The 22,106-nt window shown below is 39.7% G+C and overlaps 1 protein-coding gene across 2 annotated transcripts in view; it reads left to right on the top strand.

Annotated features, from left to right (window-relative positions):
* The window catches only part of DNAJC2 (DnaJ heat shock protein family (Hsp40) member C2), a 38,176-nt gene that overhangs the window by 15,727 nt on the left and 343 nt on the right, over nt 1–22,106 (top strand). For both annotated transcript variants that reach the window (XM_026006084.2, XM_026006085.2), the window contains 13 exons: nt 7,299–7,397; nt 8,473–8,614; nt 10,483–10,563; nt 11,462–11,527; nt 11,805–11,896; nt 11,976–12,097; nt 12,805–12,954; nt 16,429–16,517; nt 16,587–16,656; nt 18,307–18,491; nt 19,574–19,674; nt 19,773–19,880; nt 21,922–22,076. In XM_026006084.2, the coding sequence (XP_025861869.1) occupies nt 7,299–7,397; nt 8,473–8,614; nt 10,483–10,563; nt 11,462–11,527; nt 11,805–11,896; nt 11,976–12,097; nt 12,805–12,954; nt 16,429–16,517; nt 16,587–16,656; nt 18,307–18,491; nt 19,574–19,674; nt 19,773–19,880; nt 21,922–22,076 (1,460 nt within the window). The remainder of the gene's footprint in view (nt 1–7,298; nt 7,398–8,472; nt 8,615–10,482; nt 10,564–11,461; nt 11,528–11,804; nt 11,897–11,975; nt 12,098–12,804; nt 12,955–16,428; nt 16,518–16,586; nt 16,657–18,306; nt 18,492–19,573; nt 19,675–19,772; nt 19,881–21,921; nt 22,077–22,106) is intronic.

Raw genomic sequence — 22,106 nt, 5'->3', positions numbered from 1 at the left:
GAGACCACTATTAAATGTAATATAGATTCAGAATTTTTTATTAACTTTCTTGAAGTTGGGGAAGGGGGACACCTGCGTGGCTCAGTGTTTAAGCATCTGCCTTCGGCTTGGGGCTTGATCCTGGAGTCCCCGGATTGAGTCCCATATCGGGCTCCCTGCAGAGCCTGCTTCTCCCTCTGCCTATGTCTCTTCCTCTCTCTGTGTGTCTCTCATGAATAAATAAATCTTTAAAAAACAATCGGGAAGAAATTTTAAAGGCAGATGTTTTAAAGATTTTATATTTATTTTAGAGCATATACATGAATGGGGAGTGCATAGGGAGAGAAAGAATCTCCAACAGACTCTCCACTGAGCTTGGAGCCTGACATGGAGCTTGATCTCACAACCCCAAGATCATGACCTGAGCCCAAACCAAGAGTCAGATGTTTAACCAACTGAGCCACTCAGGCATCAGTAAGTAGGAAGAAATCTGAAAAGTCATAAAAGTGTTAACCTCCTGAAAAAGTTTTTAGGGGAGCCTGGCTGGCTCAGCAGAGCATGCAATCCTTGATCTTGAGGTTGTGAGTTCAAGCCTCACAGTAAGTGTAGAGATTACTAAAATAAACTTTTAAAAATAATAATAGCAAATACAATTCAACAGCACATTAAAGGAATGATATCCACAAACAGGTAGGATTTCTCTCAGGAATCTAACTTAGGAAATCTATTAATATACCTAAGTTTATTTATAGGTTAGTAATACGTGATTTCCTAATTAGTGAAAATATAGAATGCAATTTAATAGACATTCCTTTTTGATAAATAGAACTTTGCAAACAAATACAGTTAATTTCCTACTTTGGTAAGTCACACCCAACCAACAAACTTTTTTTTTTTTTTTAAGATTTTATTTATTCATGAGAGAGAGAGAGAGAGAGAGAGAGAGAGGCAGAAACAGAGGCAGAGGGAGAAGCAGGCTCCATGCAGGGAGCCTGACGTGGGACTCGATCCCAGATCTCCAGGATCAGGCCCTGGGAGGAAGGTGGTGCTAAACTGCTGAGCCACCTGGGCTGCCCCACAACCAACAAACTTAATCATGTGGTGTTCATGATAATTACCATTAAAATCCATGGGAGGGGGCGTGCCTGGGTGGCTCAGTCCATTAGGCATCTGCCCTTGTGAATGAGCCCCCACATTAGGTTCCCTGCTGAGCAAGGAGCCTGCTTCTCCCCCTACCCCACCCCACCTCTTCCCTCTGCGCATATGCTCTCTTTCAAATAAATAAATCTTTAAAAATAAATGCATGGGAGAAGCTAACCTGCCTATTATTGTTTATGCTATTTTAGGAGTGTGGTTTAGTGAATTAAGATATTAAATAAGAGGACAATCAGAAAGGAGAAAAGACATTATTTGTAGGTAATACGGGATCTATCTAGAAAACCAAAAGGGGTTGAGTCAGATGGCTAAATGCAGGAGAAATATGCAGAAATAATAGTTTTTGGAAGTTTCCATCAAATTTGTTAGGAGGGCATAATCATTTTAAAGATGATCCCAGGGCAAGAATAGGTAACTAGAAACAAACCATGATTAAATTTACTATGATAAAGGAGACATACGTCATTGGAGAAAGGAAGGATTATTAGATGTTATTAGAACTTAAAAAAAAAAGAAAGCTTTAGATACTTGAATATGTTAAAATTCTAAAATTTAAAAATTTTTTCACTTCTAACCATAGAAAATAATGAAACTACAAAATATTAAAATTGTTGAGAATAAAATACTTTATAAGTTTATCAGTACTGAAAAAAATTATAAAGGAAATGATCAGTAATCATAAATGAAAATGATATACATGGTATACAAATGTGTGTGACTTTACATACATATGACATATGCATATATGTTATTATTATATATGTAAAACTTCTATTTTGAGGATTTTACGCCATCATTTAAAGTTCCCACTAGGTTACTTAGCTGTGAAAGTCCCCCATCTCAAAAAGTAAAAGTTTTGCATACGTATAAATAATGTATATATGCTGTGATATCTGTAGAATGTATGATGTATATCACAAAATGACAATATTCATAGAAAAAGCACTTTAGGGATCCCTGGGTGGCTCAGCGATTCAGCGTCTGCCTTTGGCCCAGGGCGTGGTCCTGGGGTCCCGGGATCGAGTCCCGCGTCGGGCTCCCGGGGTGGAGCCTGCTCCCTCTGCCTGTGTCTCTGCCTTTCTTTCTCTCTGTATCATGAATAAATAAATTTTAAAAATCTTTAAAAAAGCATTTTAGAAACATACAGTAGATGATCACTTTTTAAATTAAAGCTGAGGAAAAATAAATAAATTAATTAATTAAAGCTGAGGTAGTAAGAAAATTGAGCTTTACTGAGCAGGAATAGAACAGTAAGGAGTTTGCGGGTCTCAGTTTTTTCACTGTAAAATTTATTTTTTTAAAGATTTTATTTAGGGATCCCTGGGTGGCGCAGCGGTTTGGCGCCTGCCTTTGGCCCGGGGCGCGATCCTGGAGACCCGGGATCGAATCCCACATCAGGCTCCCAGTGCATGGAGCCTGCTTCTCCCTCTGCCTATGTCTCTGCCTCTCTCTCTCTCTCTGTATGACTATCATAAATAAATAATAAAAAAAAAAGATTTAAAAAAAAAAAAGATTTTATTTATTCATGACAGACACAGAGAGGGAGCGGAGAGGCAGAGACATAGGCAGAGAGAGAAGCGGGTTCCCTGCGTGGGACTTGATCCCAGGTCCCCAGGATCACACCCTGGACTGAAGGCGGCGCTAAACCGCTGGGCTACCGGGGCTGCCCTTTTCACTGTAAAATTTAAAGTGTGACTAGATAAAGCATCCCTTCTAGTTCTAAAATTCTACATTAATTCCTGATAAGCCATTTTACAGCCCAAATTACTGTAGAAAATCTAGAAGTCATTTCCATATTCAGGAAAATGTTCATGGAAGACATAAGTAAAAAATGACTTTGAAAGATGGATGAATTTGGTCTAGGTGAATGAAGACAGGAGGTAATTCCAAGCAAATGAGTAAGAGTTAACAGGGCACACTGACAAAATAATTGAGCTAAGGTCCTTGTACAGTGAACAGTTCAGGCAAGGAACATTTTTAAAGACTCTGTTGATCACTCTTAAAGCATCTTTCTCTGAATTAGTAACTGAGCACTTTACATTTGCCAAAAAGTTTATTAATAGAACTTAGGAGTTTAAAGGAAGTGATCACTTGTTTTAAAATAACTTTTTGTTTTAGGGGATCCCTGGGTGGCTCAGCGGTTTAGCGCCTGCCTTTGGCCCAGGGCGCCATCCTGGAGTCCTGGGATCGAGTCCCACGTCGGGCTCCTGGCATGGAGCTGCTTCTCCCTCCTCGTGTCTCTGCCTCTCTATGTCTATCATAAATACCTAAATCTTAAAAAGTAAAATAAAATAAAATACTTTTGTGTTAAATCACGTATTACTTAAAACCTTTATCTGATACAACAGTAAGCAATAAATAGCTTGTGAGGGATCCCTGGGTAGCTCAGTGGTTTAGCACCTGCCTTTGGCCCAGGGCGAGATCCTGGAGTCCCGTGATTGAACCCTGCATTGGGCTCCCTGCATGGAGCCTGCTTCTCCCTCTGCCTGTCTCTCTCTCTCTCCCTCTCTCTCTCTGTCTCATGAATAAATAAATAAAATCTTTAAAAAATACATAAATAGCTTGTGATTCTCATGGGGGATATACAGAGAGGAAACTTAACCAAAGGGGGAAAAAATGCTTTTTTAAAACATAAGTGTCATCAGGGGCACCTGGGTGGCTCAGCCAGTTAAGTGTCTGATTCTTGATTTTTTTTTTTTTTTTTTTTAAGATTTCTGTTTATTTATTTGACGGAACAAGTAGGCAGAGCCGCAGGCAGAGGGAGGAGAATCAGGCTCACCACTGAGCAGGGAGCACCACATGGGGCTCCATCCCAGGACCCTGGGACCATAACCTGAGCAGAACACAGATGCTTAACCGACTAAGCCACCCAGGTGCCCCAACTCTTGATTTCAACTCGTCATGATCTCAGCCCCAGGTTGAGCATCATACTGGGGGTGGAGCCTGCTTAAGATTCTCTCTCCCCACCACCACCACCACTCTCCGGCCCTCTTGTGATCTTTCTAAATAAATAAACAAAAATTTTAAATGTTGAGAAATACAGAAGTGTAATCACAGCAGGTGGGAAAAGCATTAGTGTCAAGCATTATGGATTGAGAGAGGCAGTATACAAGCACAACCTGAAGAATCAGGCTGCCTGGGTTGAAGCTTGATTTGCCAGGGACTATGGATGATGGGTTGCAGCGGTCATGGTTACTTAACTATTTTGCCTCAATTTCCTGTTCTGTAAAGTGAAGAAAATAATAACACTTTATTCATAGGGTTATTGAGAAGATTAATAAATGGTGCCTAGTACATATTAAATGCTCAATAGATATTGACAGCTAGCTATATGTTATTGTAGCTAGCCAGTCATATAGACTGAGAAACTAAAAGAACTTTTCCTTCCTCCATAGATGAAGGATGAAAGTTAGAAACAAGAAAAATTGTTGCTCCTCAGTAATAGAGGTTTAAATGATTGATACCCTGTGCTTGTGAGGCTGCAGTAAAATACATGTTCACATAGACGTATGAAGTGGTCCATTGTTTAGAAAGGAACTTGTTCTATATTTTCACTCACTAATTTCACCTCTGTAAATATATCCTAAGGACAAAGAATCCAGAATATGTGCAAATACGTCTCTACAAAATTATTAAAATTGGCATTTATTTATAGTAGTGGAAAATTGGAAGCAATCTATCCAAAAATGAAGTCAAATTATGATAAATCTACTTGAAGTACTTTACTAAATAATGATTAAAATTTTTCGAAGGAGGGATCCCTGGGTGGCTCAGCAGTTTAGTGCTGGTTTTTCTTTCACTTACTATTGTAACAAGTAATATCACAAGTGGTTCTAGGACACTGGACAGGGTGTTCCATTTGTACTAAAATTCTTATTTGGGGCAGCCCCGGTGGCGCAGCGGTTTAGCGCCACCTTCAGCCCAGGGCCTGATCCTGGGGACCCGGGATCAAGTCCCATGTCAGGCTCCCTGCATGGAGCCTGCTTTTCCCTCTGCCTGTGTCCCTGCCTCTCTCTCTGTGTGTCTCTCATGAATAAATAAATTTTAAAAATAAAAACACTACTTTTTTACTCCCCCACATGCTTTATGTATCTGTTGTCATATTTTACATCTTTTTATTTTGTGTATTTTTTGACTGATTTTTGTTGATACAATTGATTTTATGACTTTTGTCTTTTTACCTTCATCCTAGCTTTATAGGTGATCTATCTTCACTGTATGTTTGGTTTTACCAATGAAGTTTTCCTTTCACTATTTTCTTCTGTTTATGGCCTATTCTTTTCACTTAAAGAATTCCCTTTAACATTTCTTGTAAGGCTGGTTTAGAGTAATGGACTCCTTCAACTTTTATCTTGCAAACTCTTTCTCCTTTCATTCTGAATGGTAACCTTGCTGGGTATAATGTTCTTGGTTTTAGATTTCCCCCAGCACTTTGAATATATCATGCCACTTTCTTCTGGCCCACAAAGTTTCTGCTGAAAAATCAACCTTATCGGGTTCCTGTTCCCTTTTCTCTTACTGCTTTTAAGATTCTGTGTTTATCTTTAATTTTTGCCAATTAATTATTATGTGTTGGGGTAGACCTTCTGGGTTTCCATGTCCTTTATGGGCTTCCTTTGTGTTCTGAAACTGGATATCTGTTTCCTTTTACAGGTTAGGGAAATTTTCAACCATTATTTCTTCAAATAAATCTTCTGTCCCTATCTCTGTCCTTCTGTTACCTCTTTATCCACATGTTATCATACTTGATGTTGTTGCAGAGGTCCCTTAAACATACCTCATTTTTTAAATTCTTTTTTTCTTTTTGCTGTTCATTGTTTTCCATTACCCTGTCCTCCTAATCGCTGATCATTCTTCTGCATTCTCTAATCTGGCATTGATTCTCTCTAGTTTGTTTTTCGTATTTGTTAAAGTACTCACTGAATCATCCACTCTTCAACCCAATGAATATTTTTATGACCATTACTTTGAGCCTTTAATCAGGTTGATTGCTTATTTCCATTTTGCTTAGTAGCTCTTTTTTCTTGGCTCTTGTTTTGCTCTTCCATTTGGATCATATTCCTATCTCCTTGGTTTGTTACTCTGTGTGTCTGTTAGGTCAGTCCTCTCCCTCTCTTGTTCTTGAAAGTAGTGGCCTTATGTTAGAAGTGTCCTGTGGTGCCCAGTAGTGCATTCCCCACCCTCGTCACCAGAACTAGGCCCTCCAGAAATGTTTAGTGTGGGGACTGCATGCCCCCTCCTGTGACTGGTCCAAGACTGCTGTGGATGCAGTGGAGGCCAGGCTTGCTCCTAGCACAGCTGGTTTGGAGGTCAGATTACAATTGTTTAAGGTGGATGGGGCTGACCCAGGCTACTTACCTACCAGGTGTGGTGGGTCAGGAGTCATTTAGGATGAGTGCCTTTGGGAGGAGTGGTTCTGAGGGGAGCATGGAGTGGGGCAACTAGTGTTAGCAAGGTAAATGGAGAATGTCACAACCAGCTCCCACCAACATCAGAACAGCAAGGCTGGAGAAGGGCAAGGAAAATGGCAACTGCTAGCACTTTTCCTTCTGCAGAAAGTGCCTCCAGGTCCCTGTCTGTCCGGCATTTGCCCTGTAGTTAGTAAACCTCTGTCACATACAACCCATGTACTATTAAGATTGCTGCCTCTGTTAAAAAAAAAAAAAAAAAAAAAAAAGATTGCTGCCTCTGTGCTGGGTTTCAGGGTGAGTGATGTAGTGCACTGGCCCTGTAAAAGCAGAGTCTTAGTATAGCCTTCTAGCTCCTGGAATTAAGCCCCACTGATTTTAAAGCTAGATGTTATGGGGCCTCCTCTGTATGAAAGTCCAGGGCAAGGGAGCCCAGTGGGCACTTGATCCCCTCATTCCTCAGGGAGGACCTCTGTACCTGAAATATCCTTCCTGCCACATTGGGGATTTGGTTCTGGATAGCATCTCTTCCCCTCTTCCCCTGTCAATGTGGCTTTTTCTTTACATCTTTAGCTATGAAAAAGCTGTTCTGTTGGTTCTTCAGGTCCTTTTCAGAGTGAGTTGCAGTCTTGATGGGTTCGTGGGAGGAGATGAGCTCAGGATCCTCCTACGCCGCCATCTTCCCAAGCTCTTCATCTTTATTTTTAGTTTTGATGCATGAAGTGACAAATTGTCTAAATCTGGCTTGTTTTGCAGATAAAGCAATGGTTTTAAAACATCACCCAGACAAACGGAAAGCAGCTGGTGAACCAATAAAAGAAGGAGATAATGACTACTTTACTTGCATAACTAAAGGTAAGAAAATACTTTAGAGTCCGGAATTTCTAATAGTAGTGATGTTTATTAAGTGCTGGGATTGGATTCCTAGTATATATTCTGTAGTTAATTTAACTACACCATGACATTTCAAAACATTTTCAGTTATATCTGGTTGTTTCTGATAATCTGCCCCAGAGCCTCACTACAACAAAGTGAGGTTCTCCCAACCAGCAGCATCAGCAGTACCTGACAGCTTATCAGGAATGCAGAAGTTTGGGCCCCACCCCAGATCTACTGACACAAACTGCATTTTAACAAGATCATCAGGTGATTCTTAAAGAAGCTCATCTTAGAGTTAATTCATCCTAAGTGTCAGGTCTAACAAGAATACTAGTTTCTCCATTTCAGCTACTTAGTAGGACTAAATTATTCCTCGGATGTTTTGCTAATGTAAATCCAAAAATTGATTATATCCTCCTTTGGACCCTACGACTGTTTATTGCTGTTTATGTAACCATATCTTCATTCAGCAAATTAATATAGGTTGCTGCCATTTCTAAATGTGTCCTTAAATGTGATTTTACTCCCAGTATGGGGCTTGAACGCACGACCCCGAGGTCAGGATCTGAGCTGAGATCAAGAATTGGATGCTTAACTGACTGAGCCACCCAGGAGCCCCTGATTTTACATTTAGATGCTAAATTTTTTTAATTGTGTACATATGTTTCAAACTTAACTTTTTGGCCCATTTTTACACAGTGCTCAAGATGCTAAAGATTCTTTGATTTTTTTACATCCTTGGAATCTAGCAGCTAATTTTCTATTTGTTTTTCCTCAGAGTCATGCATTCTTAAGGGATGAGTATTTAACCATTGTTTTTGTTACGTGCCTTCCAGAAGAGGTACTGAAAGAAGTTGTGAAGTGAGATTAGATCCCATAAGTGCTGGAGGTGTCAGTAGTTAGAGTCCATCTTTTCCTTCCCACAAGCACACAAAATTTTTAAATATGAAAAATAACTTTTTTTTTAAGGAAGGGAATTTTTTTTCTCACCTATGAGTGGTTTCATAGGAAGGTCATTCATGGTGATGTGACCTTACCATTTTCTCCTCAGCTTATGAAATGTTATCTGATCCAGTGAAAAGACGGGCATTCAACAGTGTAGATCCTACTTTTGATAACTCAGTTCCTTCTAAAAGTGAAGCCAAGGACAATTTCTTCGAAGTGTTCTCCCCAGTGTTTGAAAGGAATTCTAGGTGAGTTAAGGGAACTCCTTGTGACCATAATGCTGCATTGGCTTATTTCCTCTGGTAAGAGTTTTGCTCTCTTCCTCCTCCTCCTCTTACAGAATTGAGCCCCACTGGTGAACATACTGCTCTTATTTTGCTCTCCGAACAGAAGTTCTGCGTCTCCATGGCGAAATTCCTTTACACCTCAGGGGATGTTTTTCTTTCTGATTTCCTTTGTGGGAAAGAGCAATAGCTGACTTTATGTAATGCAATATTATTACTTAGGTGACAGTAACTTCGCATTCTTTTGCTCGCCCTTTACTGATGTGCATGTACTCGGTTTAGCCCCTTATCATTTGATAAAGTTTTTGTTCTTTCTGAGCTATTTCTTGGAGCATTTCATTATCATAAGGGTCTCTAACAAAGGATGATAGATCTTTAATGTCAGTGTATATATAATTTATTTCATTTTTTTTTTTTAATTTTTTTTTTTTTTTTTAATTTTTATTTATGATAGTCACAGAGAGAGAGAGAGAGGCAGAGACACAGGCGGAGGGAGAAGCAGGCTCCATGCACCGGGAGCCTGATGTGGGATTCGATCCCGGGTCTCCAGGATCGCGCCCTGGGCCAAAGGCAGGCGCCAAACCACTGCGCCACCCAGGGATCCCTATATAATTTATTTCATTAAAGTCAGGTTTGTTTGTTTAAGACTTTATTTACTTATTAGAGAGAGTGCACATAAGCAGGGGTGGGAGGAGCAGGTTCCCTGCTGATGCAGGACTCGATTCCAGGACCCTGGGATCATGACCTGAGCTGAAGGCAGACGCTTGACCGACTGATTCACCCAGGTGCCCCTAAAGTCAGTTTTTAAGTGATGTATATCACTATTCTACTTTTTTTATTATTCCATCTGCGCTGGAAGATTTCCTTAGATCACAGCTTGGCTGCACATTAGAATCACCTGAAGAGCTTGAAAAACTCCTGTTGGCTGTGTTCCGCCTGGAGAGCTTGTGATTTAATTGTGATTTTGACTTAATGAGTTTGGGATGCCTTTTGGGTATCTGAATACTCCCAGGTGGTTCTAATGTGCAGTCAGGTTTGAGACCCACCTTATTGGTTTAATGCAGCTTAATATTTTCTCCACTCTCCTCATTTTTGTTTTGTAATCGCGTTGAAGGTGGTAAAAACAAAATAGTGTAATATATTTTGTTGTGGAATGGTTTCATAGAGTAGAAAATATAGGTCAGTGACAGCTTCGGGATCCTTTCAGAGATGATGAGTTAGGTGCTGAACTGAGAAGTCTGACTCTTAGGGGAGTGGTCATGGTGATGATGAGGTGGGAATCATCTCTCTATTAACATTGTTTTTTTTATTTGGGCCTTCACCTTGCTTTTGTACTGCCTGTTTAGAGGCAGGAGTAAGTATGCTTGGGAAAGGGGTTTTTCCAAACCTGTTTTACATAGGCAGTGTGACAGCTGCTAATTTGTAGAGCTGAAGACAACTTGATGATGAGAACATGGTTTCATTGTTTCCTCTCCAACCCTGTGTACCCTTGTCCTCTCTCATTACACCTGCATTGTTCAACACCCCACTGCTCATCTTCCAGCTCCATCTCTTAGTCACAGGGGAGGGAGATTATAGGGGATTAGTAAAAAACTTTTATTTTTTAATATTTATATTTACTTATTCATGAGAGGCAGAGACAGGAGAAGCAGGCTCCATGCAAGGAGCCCGATGTGGGACTCGAGCCTGGAACACCAGGATCACACCCTGGGCTGAAGGCACATGCCCAACCACTGAACCACCTAGGCGTCCCAAAAGTGCGTTTTTAATAAATTAGTTTCTTGACCTTTGTACAAAATTTTAAACTGAATTTTTCTCTTTTAATGTTTCAGGTGGTCAAATAAAAAAAATGTCCCTAAACTTGGTGATATGAATTCATCATTTGAAGATGTAGATGCGTTTTATTCTTTCTGGTAAATGAATACACTATTTCCATGATGCTGTCATATTTAAAAGGCTAAGAATTCAGTAAATACTTGGTTCATAAACTAATTGAAGGATAAGAGGATCACAGAACCTTTCCTGAACAAAAGCACTTTATGCAGAAATAATCATAAAAGGTTTTCACAAAATGCTATATTATCTCATATGTGACGTTTAAGCTTTTATGATTTTTTTAATCTGTTTTCTAATAATCAGATCCCTAAATATCAAGCATACTATAGTGGTAAAAAATGAAAAATAAGGAGCCACTGGATTTCAATAAAAATAAATACATTTTCATTTGTCTTATTTTAAAAAATACTTGAATACATGTGGAAGGCAGTGCTTTGTAACTAATTCACTAATGTTTAATAAATAGTATTCATGGCCAATTTAGAATACATGTGCTATATGTTCTCATTAAGCATACAGAAAATGAAAACAAAATTATTGTGAAACAAAAGTGACCAAATTTAGCTCTAAGAGTTATAGTCTCTTTTCCCTTCAGAGGATTACAAATCAGAGATACAGTAACCCCTTTGAGGGTTACCCTAAGACTTGACAGATTAGGACAGGTGAGATATGGAGAACTGTAACAAGTCCCAGGCAAGAGAGAAAGCTAATGGAGATGGCAGGGAGTTGTGATTTTAATTTATGGGTGATCAGTGTACTTTTAGATTTTGATACCAAATAACAGTCATTTCAGAAAGATGAAACAGAAGATGACTTGAGCATAATGTTAGTTCCGCCAAGGATGGGTGGGATCTACTAAGACAAACTCATCCATTCGCTATTAAAGTTTCTTAGAATTACATGCATCTAATTTAATTTTAAAAGGAAAAATTTTTTCGTTTGTTTTGGCTTAATTTTATTTTGTTTTTATATTAGGTATAATTTTGATTCCTGGAGAGAATTTTCTTATTTAGATGAAGAAGAAAAAGAAAAAGCAGAATGGTATGTATGTAAGGTACTAATAAAGATATTTGGTTCTTTGTTGTGATGATGAATAAATATACTACATATATTTTCTTAAATAATTTTCTCTGTGTATCCGTTTTTGAGTTTTTTAGTAGTATTTTGAGACCCCATCTCACAAGTTAAATACTTTTGACATGAATATTCCCCCAAAAATCAACCAAAATTAACATTAAGTAGAACACCCTTTAACTAATGTTAATAGTGACATGGCATTTTAACCTCAGTAATTTGTTTGCAATATTTTGTTTTTTAGTCGTGATGAGAGGAGATGGATTGAAAAGCAGAACAGAGCAACAAGGGCACAAAGAAAAAAAGAAGAGATGAACAGAATAAGAACATTAGTTGGTAAGTATAATTGATATTTTTTAAAAGGTTCTTTAATCAGATACTAGAAATTGAAAAAGTTAACCTTTTTCTCTGGTAGACAATGCATATAGCTGTGATCCAAGAATTAAAAAATTTAAGGAAGAAGAAAAAGCCAAGAAAGAAGCAGAAAAGAAAGCAAAAGCAGAAGCAAAACGGAAGGAGCAAGAAGCTAAAGAAAAAGTAAGAGGACATCTTATGAAACTAAGATGATGAAGTTGGGCTTTAAGCATTCATAAAATCTTCAATCTTCAGATCTATGTAAAAAGCTATAATTTTGAGGGGTGCCCGGGTCGCTCCATCGGTTAAGTGTCCCAACTCTTGATCTCAGGGTCATGAGTTAAGCCCTGTGTTGGGCTCCATGCTGGGTGTGGAGCCTACTTTAAAAACGACAACTATAATCTTGAAGTAGAGAATTAGGTGTTGTGTGAATAAATCTTAATAAGTTGTTACCATTGATAATGACAGGGATATTCCTTACCAGCAAATTCTTACTAAGCAGAAGCATGTCGTATATATCCTTTGATACTATGCTTATTTCTAGGGACACCTGGGTGGCTCAGCGGTTGGGCGTCTGCCTTTGGCTCAGGACATGATCCTGGAGTTCCGGGATCGAGTCCCGCATCAGGCTCCTATATGGATCTCTCATGAATAAATAAATAAAATTTTTAAAAAAATACTATGCTTATTTCTAATGGGCCTATTTTACATTTCTAATAAATGTAGAACTGTACCAGCTACTTTTCTCAGTTCAACCTTCAGTCTTCCATAAGTTGACATGTCACCTTTTTTCCTAATTTATTTTAAGGTTGATTTTTTTTTAATACGATTATAGATATTTAGAAATTCTAAATTTCTTATTAAAATGATTTTATTTTCCATTATTAAAGCAAAGACAAGCTGAGTTAGAAGCTGCTCGGTTAGCTAAAGAGAAAGAAGAGGAGGAAGTTAGACAACAGGCATTATTGGCGAAGAAGGAAAAAGATATCCAGAAAAAAGCCATTAAGAAGGAAAGGCAAAAACTTCGAAACTCCTGCAAGGTACGTCAGATTGTGACTGAACCAACACTAGGTAACAAATCCAATTGCTGAGTAGACTTAAGAATTTTTCTTTTCTTCTGCTGTGCAAACATAAACTGACACATTTTATCTTATTTAAACTTCTTAAATAATTTTAAATTCACTTTTTAAAAACTTCACATGTGCATATTTCAGTAGGCAACTGTGGTAATTGGGTTTTTTTTACATAAACATCGTGTTTATTTTCAAACCTAAAAATAATCTTGTTTGATTATTCTAATAGTCTGTATTTATGTCTTTGATTATTCCAGTAATGTCTTTGTGTGGTTGATTTATTCAAAGTAGGATCTAAAGGGGATCATTACAGAGGCTTCAGTTGTGTCTGTGACAGGTCCCCCCCACCATCACCACCTCTCTTCCTGTTTCTCATTGCCGTTCATTTGTCAAAAAACCAGATCATTTGTTCTGCTAATGTCCCGGACTTTGGTTTTGGCTGGTTGCTTCCTTATTGGAGTTAACTCTATTTTTATCTTAGAAAAAGTTCTTTTAGAAGTTAATCTTGGGTTCTTTTTAAGGAGCTGAAAGATTTCATTTTTATCAAAATAGATATTGTTTGGGAGAATACTAGTATTTTGCATTCAGATAGTTTTCACTAAAAAATACTGACCAAAAAATCCCAGAAGTTTTCAAATGTAGTTTTGCCCAAGAGCTGTTCTTACATTTTAAACTGGTAAAGTTAGAGACTGGTATGTTTTTTATCAAATAGCACTGAATGAATAAATTAATGAACTGCCAAGCTATAGGGAGAGATTGCCATACAGTATTGTGTACTATTCCACGGAGTTAACTTCAGCAAGTGTGTAAGTGCTTACTGTGTGTGGAAACATTCTCTTCCATGTCACCGTCCAGAGGCCCTAGATATTGGATATATATTTTAATTTATACCATCCTGAATCTTCACTTAATAATGTAATTGAAATTAACCTGCCCCATCAGTAAGCTTTGAAGGTTTAGTCAAAATAAAAGCACAAGTGGCCTCTTCGGGCTTTTGGTCAGCAAGAGGAAATAAAATAGGAAAAAAAAAAAAAAAGAAGAAGTATTTTCCTTGGATTTCACCCAGGAAATTGTTTTGAGAAGGATGCATTGGATCATAGTGATAGAGTATGTGTGAGAGCAAACTACCTGGGTTTGAAGTCATTCTCCACCAGACACTTACTGTCTGTGGGCCCTCCTGAGGTTACTTCAGCCTTTGTGCCTCAATTTCCTCATCTATACAGTAGCTGAAACAGTACCTAGTAGTAGAGTTGTGAAGTTTAGATGAGATTATTCACATGCAGTATTTAGCACATTTGGCATATGAGAAATCTGTAAAAACTTAAAAAGGCTAATTAGAAAATAGAAAGTGTGAATAGTACCTAGAGATGATGCATAAATGAAGGTAAGTGTTCTGGCATTAGGCAACTCTTTTATTGCTCCTTTCTAGCAGGAGTTCATGGATTCATCAGATAGCTGGTGAGCACTTATTATGTACCAAGCACTTAAAATTGATGTACATATAATGATGATATGGTCTTTGCCTTCTAGAAACCTGGTTAATGATGGAGAATTAAAACCAAACACATTATGGTGAGCACTAGGATGAGAAAGTACCACAAGAATGGTAGTCAAGGCAGGCTTTTGGATCTGGTAGGATTTAACCAATTGAAGCAGTATATGTATGAGATCAGAGATAAGAGATGTCAGGGAACACAGAAAGAAGGCAGAGATTCAGGAAGCACCCAGACAAGAGGCAGCTGAAGAGGTAAGGAGCCGGGTCTTGAAGGATTTAACAGGTAACCCAGGTATCCCGAGTATGGTGCCTTCAGCTGAGAGGGTCGGAATAGAAAAGGAGGAAATGAATGAGTATTTAGGAGATAGACATGGCTGCTGCCTGTGTGCCATTGATCATATTTTGGAGGTGGTTAGTAAAGGAGGATTTACATAGTCCTGGTTTCCTGCGTGGAGCGCTAGGTGGATGATGGTGTAATTGAATGAAATAGGAAACAAAGGAAAAAGCTGAAAGGAAATGAGTTCAGTCTCCTGCCATTTCCACCTGTAGCAGTTGACTTTAGTTTAGAACATGTTGAGCGCATTGAGATGCTCGGGTAGTAATTATGAGTAGGTGGTTGGGCATACAAGCCTGGAGTTTGAGTGGAATCTCGGACAGTCTTTATCTCAATGCCACTAGGAACCATGTGAGATCACCGAGAAAAAGGATTAAGAGGGAGGAGGATGGAGGATGCAAACACCCTATTTAAAATACTGATAAACAGGCAGCCCTGGTGGCCCAGTGATTTAGCACTGCCTTTGGCCTGGGGTGTGATTCCGGGGTCCCAGGATCGAGTCCCATATCAGGCTCCCTGCAGGGAGCCTCCTTCTCCCTCTGCCAGCGTCTCTGCCTCTCTCTTTCTCTCTTTTTCTCTGTCTCTCATGAATAAATAAATAAAATATTTAAAAAATAATAAAATAAAATATTGATAAAGGAAGAGGAGCCAGGGAAGCAGTGACCAGGCAGGTAGGAAGAAAATCAGTAGTGCTTCTGGACACTAGAGACGGGTCAGCAGTAAAAGCAGCATTGGGACCTTCATGAGAGCCAGACTGTGTGGATTAAGGAAACATGGAAAAGTGAGGAATGGGAGACATTGAGCACAGTCTTAAAATTTTTCTAATATGGGATCCCTGGGTGACTCAGTGGTTTAGCGCCGCCTTTGGCCCAGGGCGTGATCCTGGAGATCTAGGATCGAGTCCCCCGTCGGGCTCCCTGCGTGGAGCCTGCTTCTCCCTCTGCCTCTCTCTCTCTCTCTCTCTCTGTCTCTCATGAATAAATAAATAAAAATAAATAGATAAAAAGATAATGTAATGTGTTAAGGAATAGGAGGGATTAGAATTTTTTTTCAATTTCACATTTAAAATTTTACAGTTCAGCACAAAGATAGAAGAGGCATCCTAGGGATCCCTGGGTGGCACAGCGGTTTAGCGCCTGCCTTTGGCCCAGGGCGCGATCCTGGAGACTTGGGATCAAATCCCACTTCGGGCTCCCTGTGCATGAAGCCTGCTTCTCCCTCTGCCTATGTCTCTGCCTCTCTCCCTCTCTCTCACTGTGTGCCTATCATAAATTAAAAAAAAAAGAAGAAGAGGAGGAGGCAGCCTAACAGAATTTTGAGTCATCATACAAAATTTCTTAAGTGGTTCTCTGAGGAATCATCCTGACTTATACCATCCAGAGATCTTCCATGCCATCACCTTTTTTGTTTTGCCCTCCCCCGTCTTGGTAACAGCTCTGTGTTACGGGCAGACCGGGAGAGCCCCGGGAGTGTGGTTGGTAATGGTCAGAAGGCCACGCATTCCATCCACTTAGGAATCTCTTGAGAACGTCATGCTCTGCATTTGTGTTTATGGATATGTGCTTCAGTGCCAGTAGATAAAAGATGAAAATGTTTGTGTTTGTGCCTCTAGGCCTGGAATCACTTCTCTGACAATGAGGCAGAGCGGGTTAAAATGATGGAAGAAGTGGAAAAACTTTGTGATCGGCTTGAACTAGCAAGGTATAACTAAGTGCTGCTGAAGTCTTGCCGTGGGCTTAGGACACAGTTTCATCCCCTTTTTTCCTTTAGCTTACAGTGCTTGAATGAAACACTCACATCATCTACAAAGGAAGTAGGAAAGGCTGCTCTGGAAAAACAGGTAATAGAACACATCACTTCTACCTTTATTTAGCATTTAATTCTGTTCATAGTGTTGCTTTCGCCTTAGTATTTCCCCACCTAACATATAAATTACGAGTAACAGCAAAGAATCTTTTGTGTCCCCCAGTATGTTTTGCTTCCAGTAAGTGCTCTTGTTACTTTAACTGGATTTAGCTAGGAGTTGTTACCATGGATGGTGTTGGATTTGTGGTATCTAGCACATTATAGTTTTTTCAGTCATTGTTAGAAAAAGTAATGTTTTGATTTCTCCTTGAACATCTTTGTAGGACAGTAACATTTAGGACCAAAAGAAATCTTTGTTCTGTCTCGTGTTCACCTTTTATTTTACAGATGAGGAAACAGGCTCAGAAATTCAATTCAGTGTAACAAGTATTAGTACCTACAATATACAGCACTATGTGTAGGTTGTTTGGAGGAAAGCCTAGTGTTGTTGCTGTTCCAGAGGAGTTTAGGAAGTTACACTGAAGAGAAAAGGCCTGAGGACCAGAAGATGGAGGGTCTGCAGTAAATGCTGTAGGCTAAACAGGAAGTGCCCAGTGCAGGGCACAGTGGTCAGGCAAGGCTCGGTGAAGGGCTGGAGCCTGGCCTTTTTTTTTTTTTTTAAGATTTTATTTATTCATTCATGAGAGAGACACAGAGAGGTAGAGACACAGGCAGAGGGAGAAGCAGGCTCCCCACATGGAGCCCGATGTGGGACTCGATCCCAGGACCTTGGGACCACACCGTGAGCTGAAGGCAGACACTCAACCTCTGAGCTACCCAGGAGTCCCATTGATCCTGTCTTGAAGGATAGACAGTGCTAAGACGAAGGTCAGAGGGAAGCATGAACCGTACCATATAGGGTGGAGCAGGAAGGAGAAGTGAGAGATAAAGATGGTGAGGAAAAGTAGAGCCCAGTTAAGGTTTTTAATACCATGATAACTGTTTTCCATTACTGGAGATATTTGAGTAGCAAAGGGTTAATGTGCTATGAATCTGGTATTTCCTGGCAAGATGTGCCAGACAAGTGTGACTAGTTAAAAGACTCTCACTAGGACTTGGGCTGTGAGAGGTGAGGAGTCTGGAGCCACTGGCACTGGGTGACTGGTTCTGAGGAATGGACGGGGGAAATGAGTCCCAGATGACCCCAAGAGAGCTGTGGACAGAGGCAACAAGGCCCATTAAAGGTTTTATTACTTGTGCACATGTTTAAAGGTTGCCTGGACGTAACAGTGTAACGGGTGAAACGTCAAGATAAAACAGGCCACTTTCTATGTCATTACCTTTTCATAGAGAATAAATGAGGTTATCTTCTCAAACAATGGATATGAGCTTAAAGAGAGCTTTGAAATGACCCTTATGAGTGAATAACCCAGTGACTGTATACTTGACAAGTAGTGTCCAACGCAAGTAGAAGTCACACAACACGAACACAAGACAGGTCAAGTTGAGGTTGGTCCTTGGTTCCTCAAGCAGAGCTATGCAGCCTGGAAGCCCGAGTGAGGCAAAGCTCGAGTGAGAAGCTGATGGCCCGTCCCGGGGTTGGCTTGGGAGGCATGTAGGACGTTGTTAGGAGGGTACTGAGAAGTGAGAACCAGAGCCTAGCAAGATGTTTTAAGTCCCTGACTTACCTGTGGTATTTGTGTAGATAGAAGAAATAAATGAGCAGATTAGAAAAGAGAAAGAGGAAGCTGAGGCTCGAATGCGACAAGCATCCAAGAATGCAGAGAAATCAACTGGTGGAAGTGGAAATGGCAGTAAAAACTGGTCAGAAGATGATTTGCAATTACTAATTAAAGCTGTGAACCTCTTCCCTGCTGGAACAAATTCAAGGTACTGGTCTTAATGAAACTTCTTTTTCTTAAGTGATTTTATTTATTCATGAGAGAGAGCGCACAAGCAGGAGGGCCAGAGGGAGAAGCAGACTCCCACCGGCCTCCCTCAGCAGGGAGCCCACACAGGGCTCAATCCTGGAACCCTGGGAACATGACCTGAGCTGAAAGCAGATGTTTAACCGGCTGAGCCACCCAGGTGCCCCTGTTGACACTTCTCCTGAGCACCAACTGGAGCCTGGGGGAAATGCAGACAACACCCAAATAACATTGGTTACAGCAGAAACTTCCAGGGCTATGGTTGAGTCTAGACAGACCATGGTCCACTGAATTCATTGCCACAGTAAAAAGTGTGAAAAGCAGAGTACATTTTGAACCTGCAAGTTTTTGCAGTTTACTTCACCAATTTCTCAGGAAATTAAAGATTATGAGACATAAACCTTGACTCTTACATTGGCTTACTCCACCATGGCTAATACTGGGGACTAGGTTGTGTTCCAAAGTTAGTCTTAATCCTTCTTTCTTGCTTCCCCCCTCAAACTGGAACTTACTGCAAAGTCTGAGTTAGAACTTAAAAGAAGGGATGCCTGGGTGGCTCAGCAGTTGAGCATCTGCCTTCAGCCCAGGGTGTGATCCTGGGGTCCTGGGATCGAGTCCTGCATCCAGCTTCCTGCATGGAGCCTGCTTGTCCCTCTGCCTGTGTCTCTGCCTCTCTCTCATGAATAAATAAAATATTCATTTAAAAAAAAAAAACCCTCAAAAGAAGCCTTTGAGATCCAGCCTCCCTCTTTCTGTAGATGAGGAAACAGACTGTTTACAGAATTTGTGTCCAAATGGCATTACACACAGGTGTAGGATTTCGTTTCTCTTGGTTTGTACACAGGTATCAATAAGGTTTTTTTATAGACTTGAACCCAAGATTATATACAATTGGTTTAAACATATGAAAAGCAAAAGGTATTATAGTCCAGATGGTAATAATGAGACCACCAGTTTAAAGCTAATTCTGTATTAGATATCTGGGTCATTCTAAATTTTATTTGGGCATTTTTACCCTTTTACTTACTATATTGATGTCTCTAGATGGGAAGTTATCGCTAATTATATGAACATACACTCTTCTTCTGGAGTCAAGAGAACTGCCAAAGATGTTATTGGCAAAGCAAAGAGTCTTCAAAAACTTGGTGAGGGAATCAATTTCTTTGCTACCTATAATACATATTTTTAAAATCTATGCAATTTAATGAAAGACTAAATGAGAACTGTAATTTTCATGTTTCAGACCCTCATCAAAAAGATGACATAAACAAAAAGGCTTTTGATAAATTTAAAAAAGAGCATGGAGTGGTGCCTCAAGCCGACAATGCAACACCTTCAGAACGATTTGAAGGTAATGGTTTTTCTTTAGAAAATGCTAGCCATGTGCTCACACTGTGATAGGACAAGAAAGACCTAGGAATACCTAGAAAATAAAGTGTTTTGAAGACTAGAACATGGAAAGCAAGCATATCTAGGACATTCACAGATTGACTTCACCCAACACCACTGTGAACTGCAGTTCTTCCATTTCAGATGCGTTAGCGGAGGGGCTGGGTTTGTCTAACAAATTTTGCTAATCAGTATTAAAGGATATTTAGGGGGCCAGCTGAAATTTGACTAAGGTCTACAGACTAGATAATAGTATTTTATCAAGGTTAATTTCCAGACTTTGAAAAATACCCTATAATTAAGGAAATGTTCTTGTTTTTAAGGAAAAATGAGGGAGTAAAGGGCATCATGTCTACAACTTAACATGGTTCAGAATAAATTACATCTGTTAATATAGAAAGCAAGCATGGTAAAGATATGTTCAGATTTGGGGAATCTGAACATGTACAGGTATTATTTCAAAATTAAACTTAGTTAAAAACTGTTAGGGTGCTGACGTCTCGGTTGTTATAGCTAATTTGATTGCCTTGGACTAGTGTGCTTCAAACTGTAAATTATGGCCCATAGGTGGGTCACAAATAGCAAATACCAGAGTGCATTCATTAGACCTTATTTTAAAAAGTGGGCATTATTTGTAAAACTTTTGTCCATATTTTTACATGTGCATTTAGGGTGTGTGACTCTTTTCTGTGAGTAGTAACAAAAATGTTGTAGAAAGTTCTATTTCACTTGCTACATTTGTGAGCCACCAATCTCTCCCCCCCCCCCCCCCCCCAAACTAATCTTGGGATATGCTTTCCAGGTCAGTTCCAAATATGTTTCAGCATTAACTAACTCTATGTGATAACCTATCCCTGTCCTCTAAGTCCCACTTTTCCTGTATTCTTAATCTGGTACTATCCCAAAATTTCAGTATTAAAGAGGCTTATTTTGTATTAAAGAAAAAAAAAATCACACTGTGATTGCAAAAATCAGTGTTTTTCGGGGGTTTTTTTTTTGGTGTAGGCTGGGCATTATTTAGGCGGTTTTAAGGTAAGTCACAAAGGGAAGTTCCAGAACACGTGGAGGGCACTCTAAAGGGGGTTTTCCTGCTTCCTGTGTCCTCTAGTCTTTGTTCTGAGAGAGGAAATGAGTTCAATCTGTGGTGTTAAATGTGGGCCTGAGACCAATGAAAAGAAATTCCACAAAGGGCTTCCTGGAATTTAAAAGCTGACTTCAGCTTTTTAACAATTTAGCATTTTCATTTTCCTACAGAAATGTGATATGTAATTCATCCTTAGGAAGACCTACATTTTCTGATACCTGTAGGTCTTGTCAAGCACAAAGAGGTTAGTTTAGTAGAAGTGCTTATTAGCGTTAGCTCCAAAAGAACTTGGTGGATGGATGTGTTGAAAATGCCACACTGGAACACAGAATCTAATGCCCTGGAGCACTGAAGCCTTGGGCGTTTAGATTAATTTTGCTAGGCTCTTTCCTCCAGTATAAAAAGCGAATGTTTTTCAGGGTCTCACCCACCTAAAGTTTGAGGCAGCTCTTGTATGACTTGTGCTTTTGTTTTTGAACCAGTCTGATAGGATATTAGGTTGTAAGAGACCAGGAACATAAGGCAGATATTTGAGATATTTTAGGGAATGTGAGCTATCCTAAAAGTTTCTTCAAAATCACCACAGATTTGAATAGATACCTGTGCACCAGAAGACTCCCCTGGGAAGGTGCTGCAACAGAATTTTCTATCAAAATAAGAGGTTTCAGGAGATCCCGGAGTGGCTCAGCGGTTTAGCGCCTGCCTTTGGCACAGGGCACGATCCTGGAGTCCCGGGATCAAGTCCCGCGTCTAGCTCCCGGCATGGAGCCTGCTTCTCCCTCCTCCTATGTCTCTGCCTCTCTCTCCCTTTCTATGTCTATCATAAATAAATCTTAAAAAAAAAATTTTTTTTTTTTTAAGTAAGTGGACTGGCTTCTCTGTACCACTTTCTTTAAAAAAATAAATTTTTCTTGAACAGGCCCGTGCACAGATTTCACCCCCTGGACAACGGAAGAACAGAAGCTTTTGGAACAGGCTTTAAAAACGTACCCAGTAAATACACCTGAAAGATGGGAAAAAATAGCAGAATCAGTGCCTGGCAGGACAAAGAAGGACTGCATGAAGCGATATAAGGTGATCGACTTTTCAGAGCTTATGGATTCA

The sequence above is a fragment of the Vulpes vulpes genome, chromosome 5 (genome assembly GCF_048418805.1).
Source record: "Vulpes vulpes isolate BD-2025 chromosome 5, VulVul3, whole genome shotgun sequence".
Classification (NCBI taxonomy): Eukaryota; Metazoa; Chordata; class Mammalia; order Carnivora; family Canidae; genus Vulpes; species Vulpes vulpes.
Note: the sequence above shows the minus strand (reverse complement) of the source record. Positions and strands in the feature narration are given on the sequence as shown.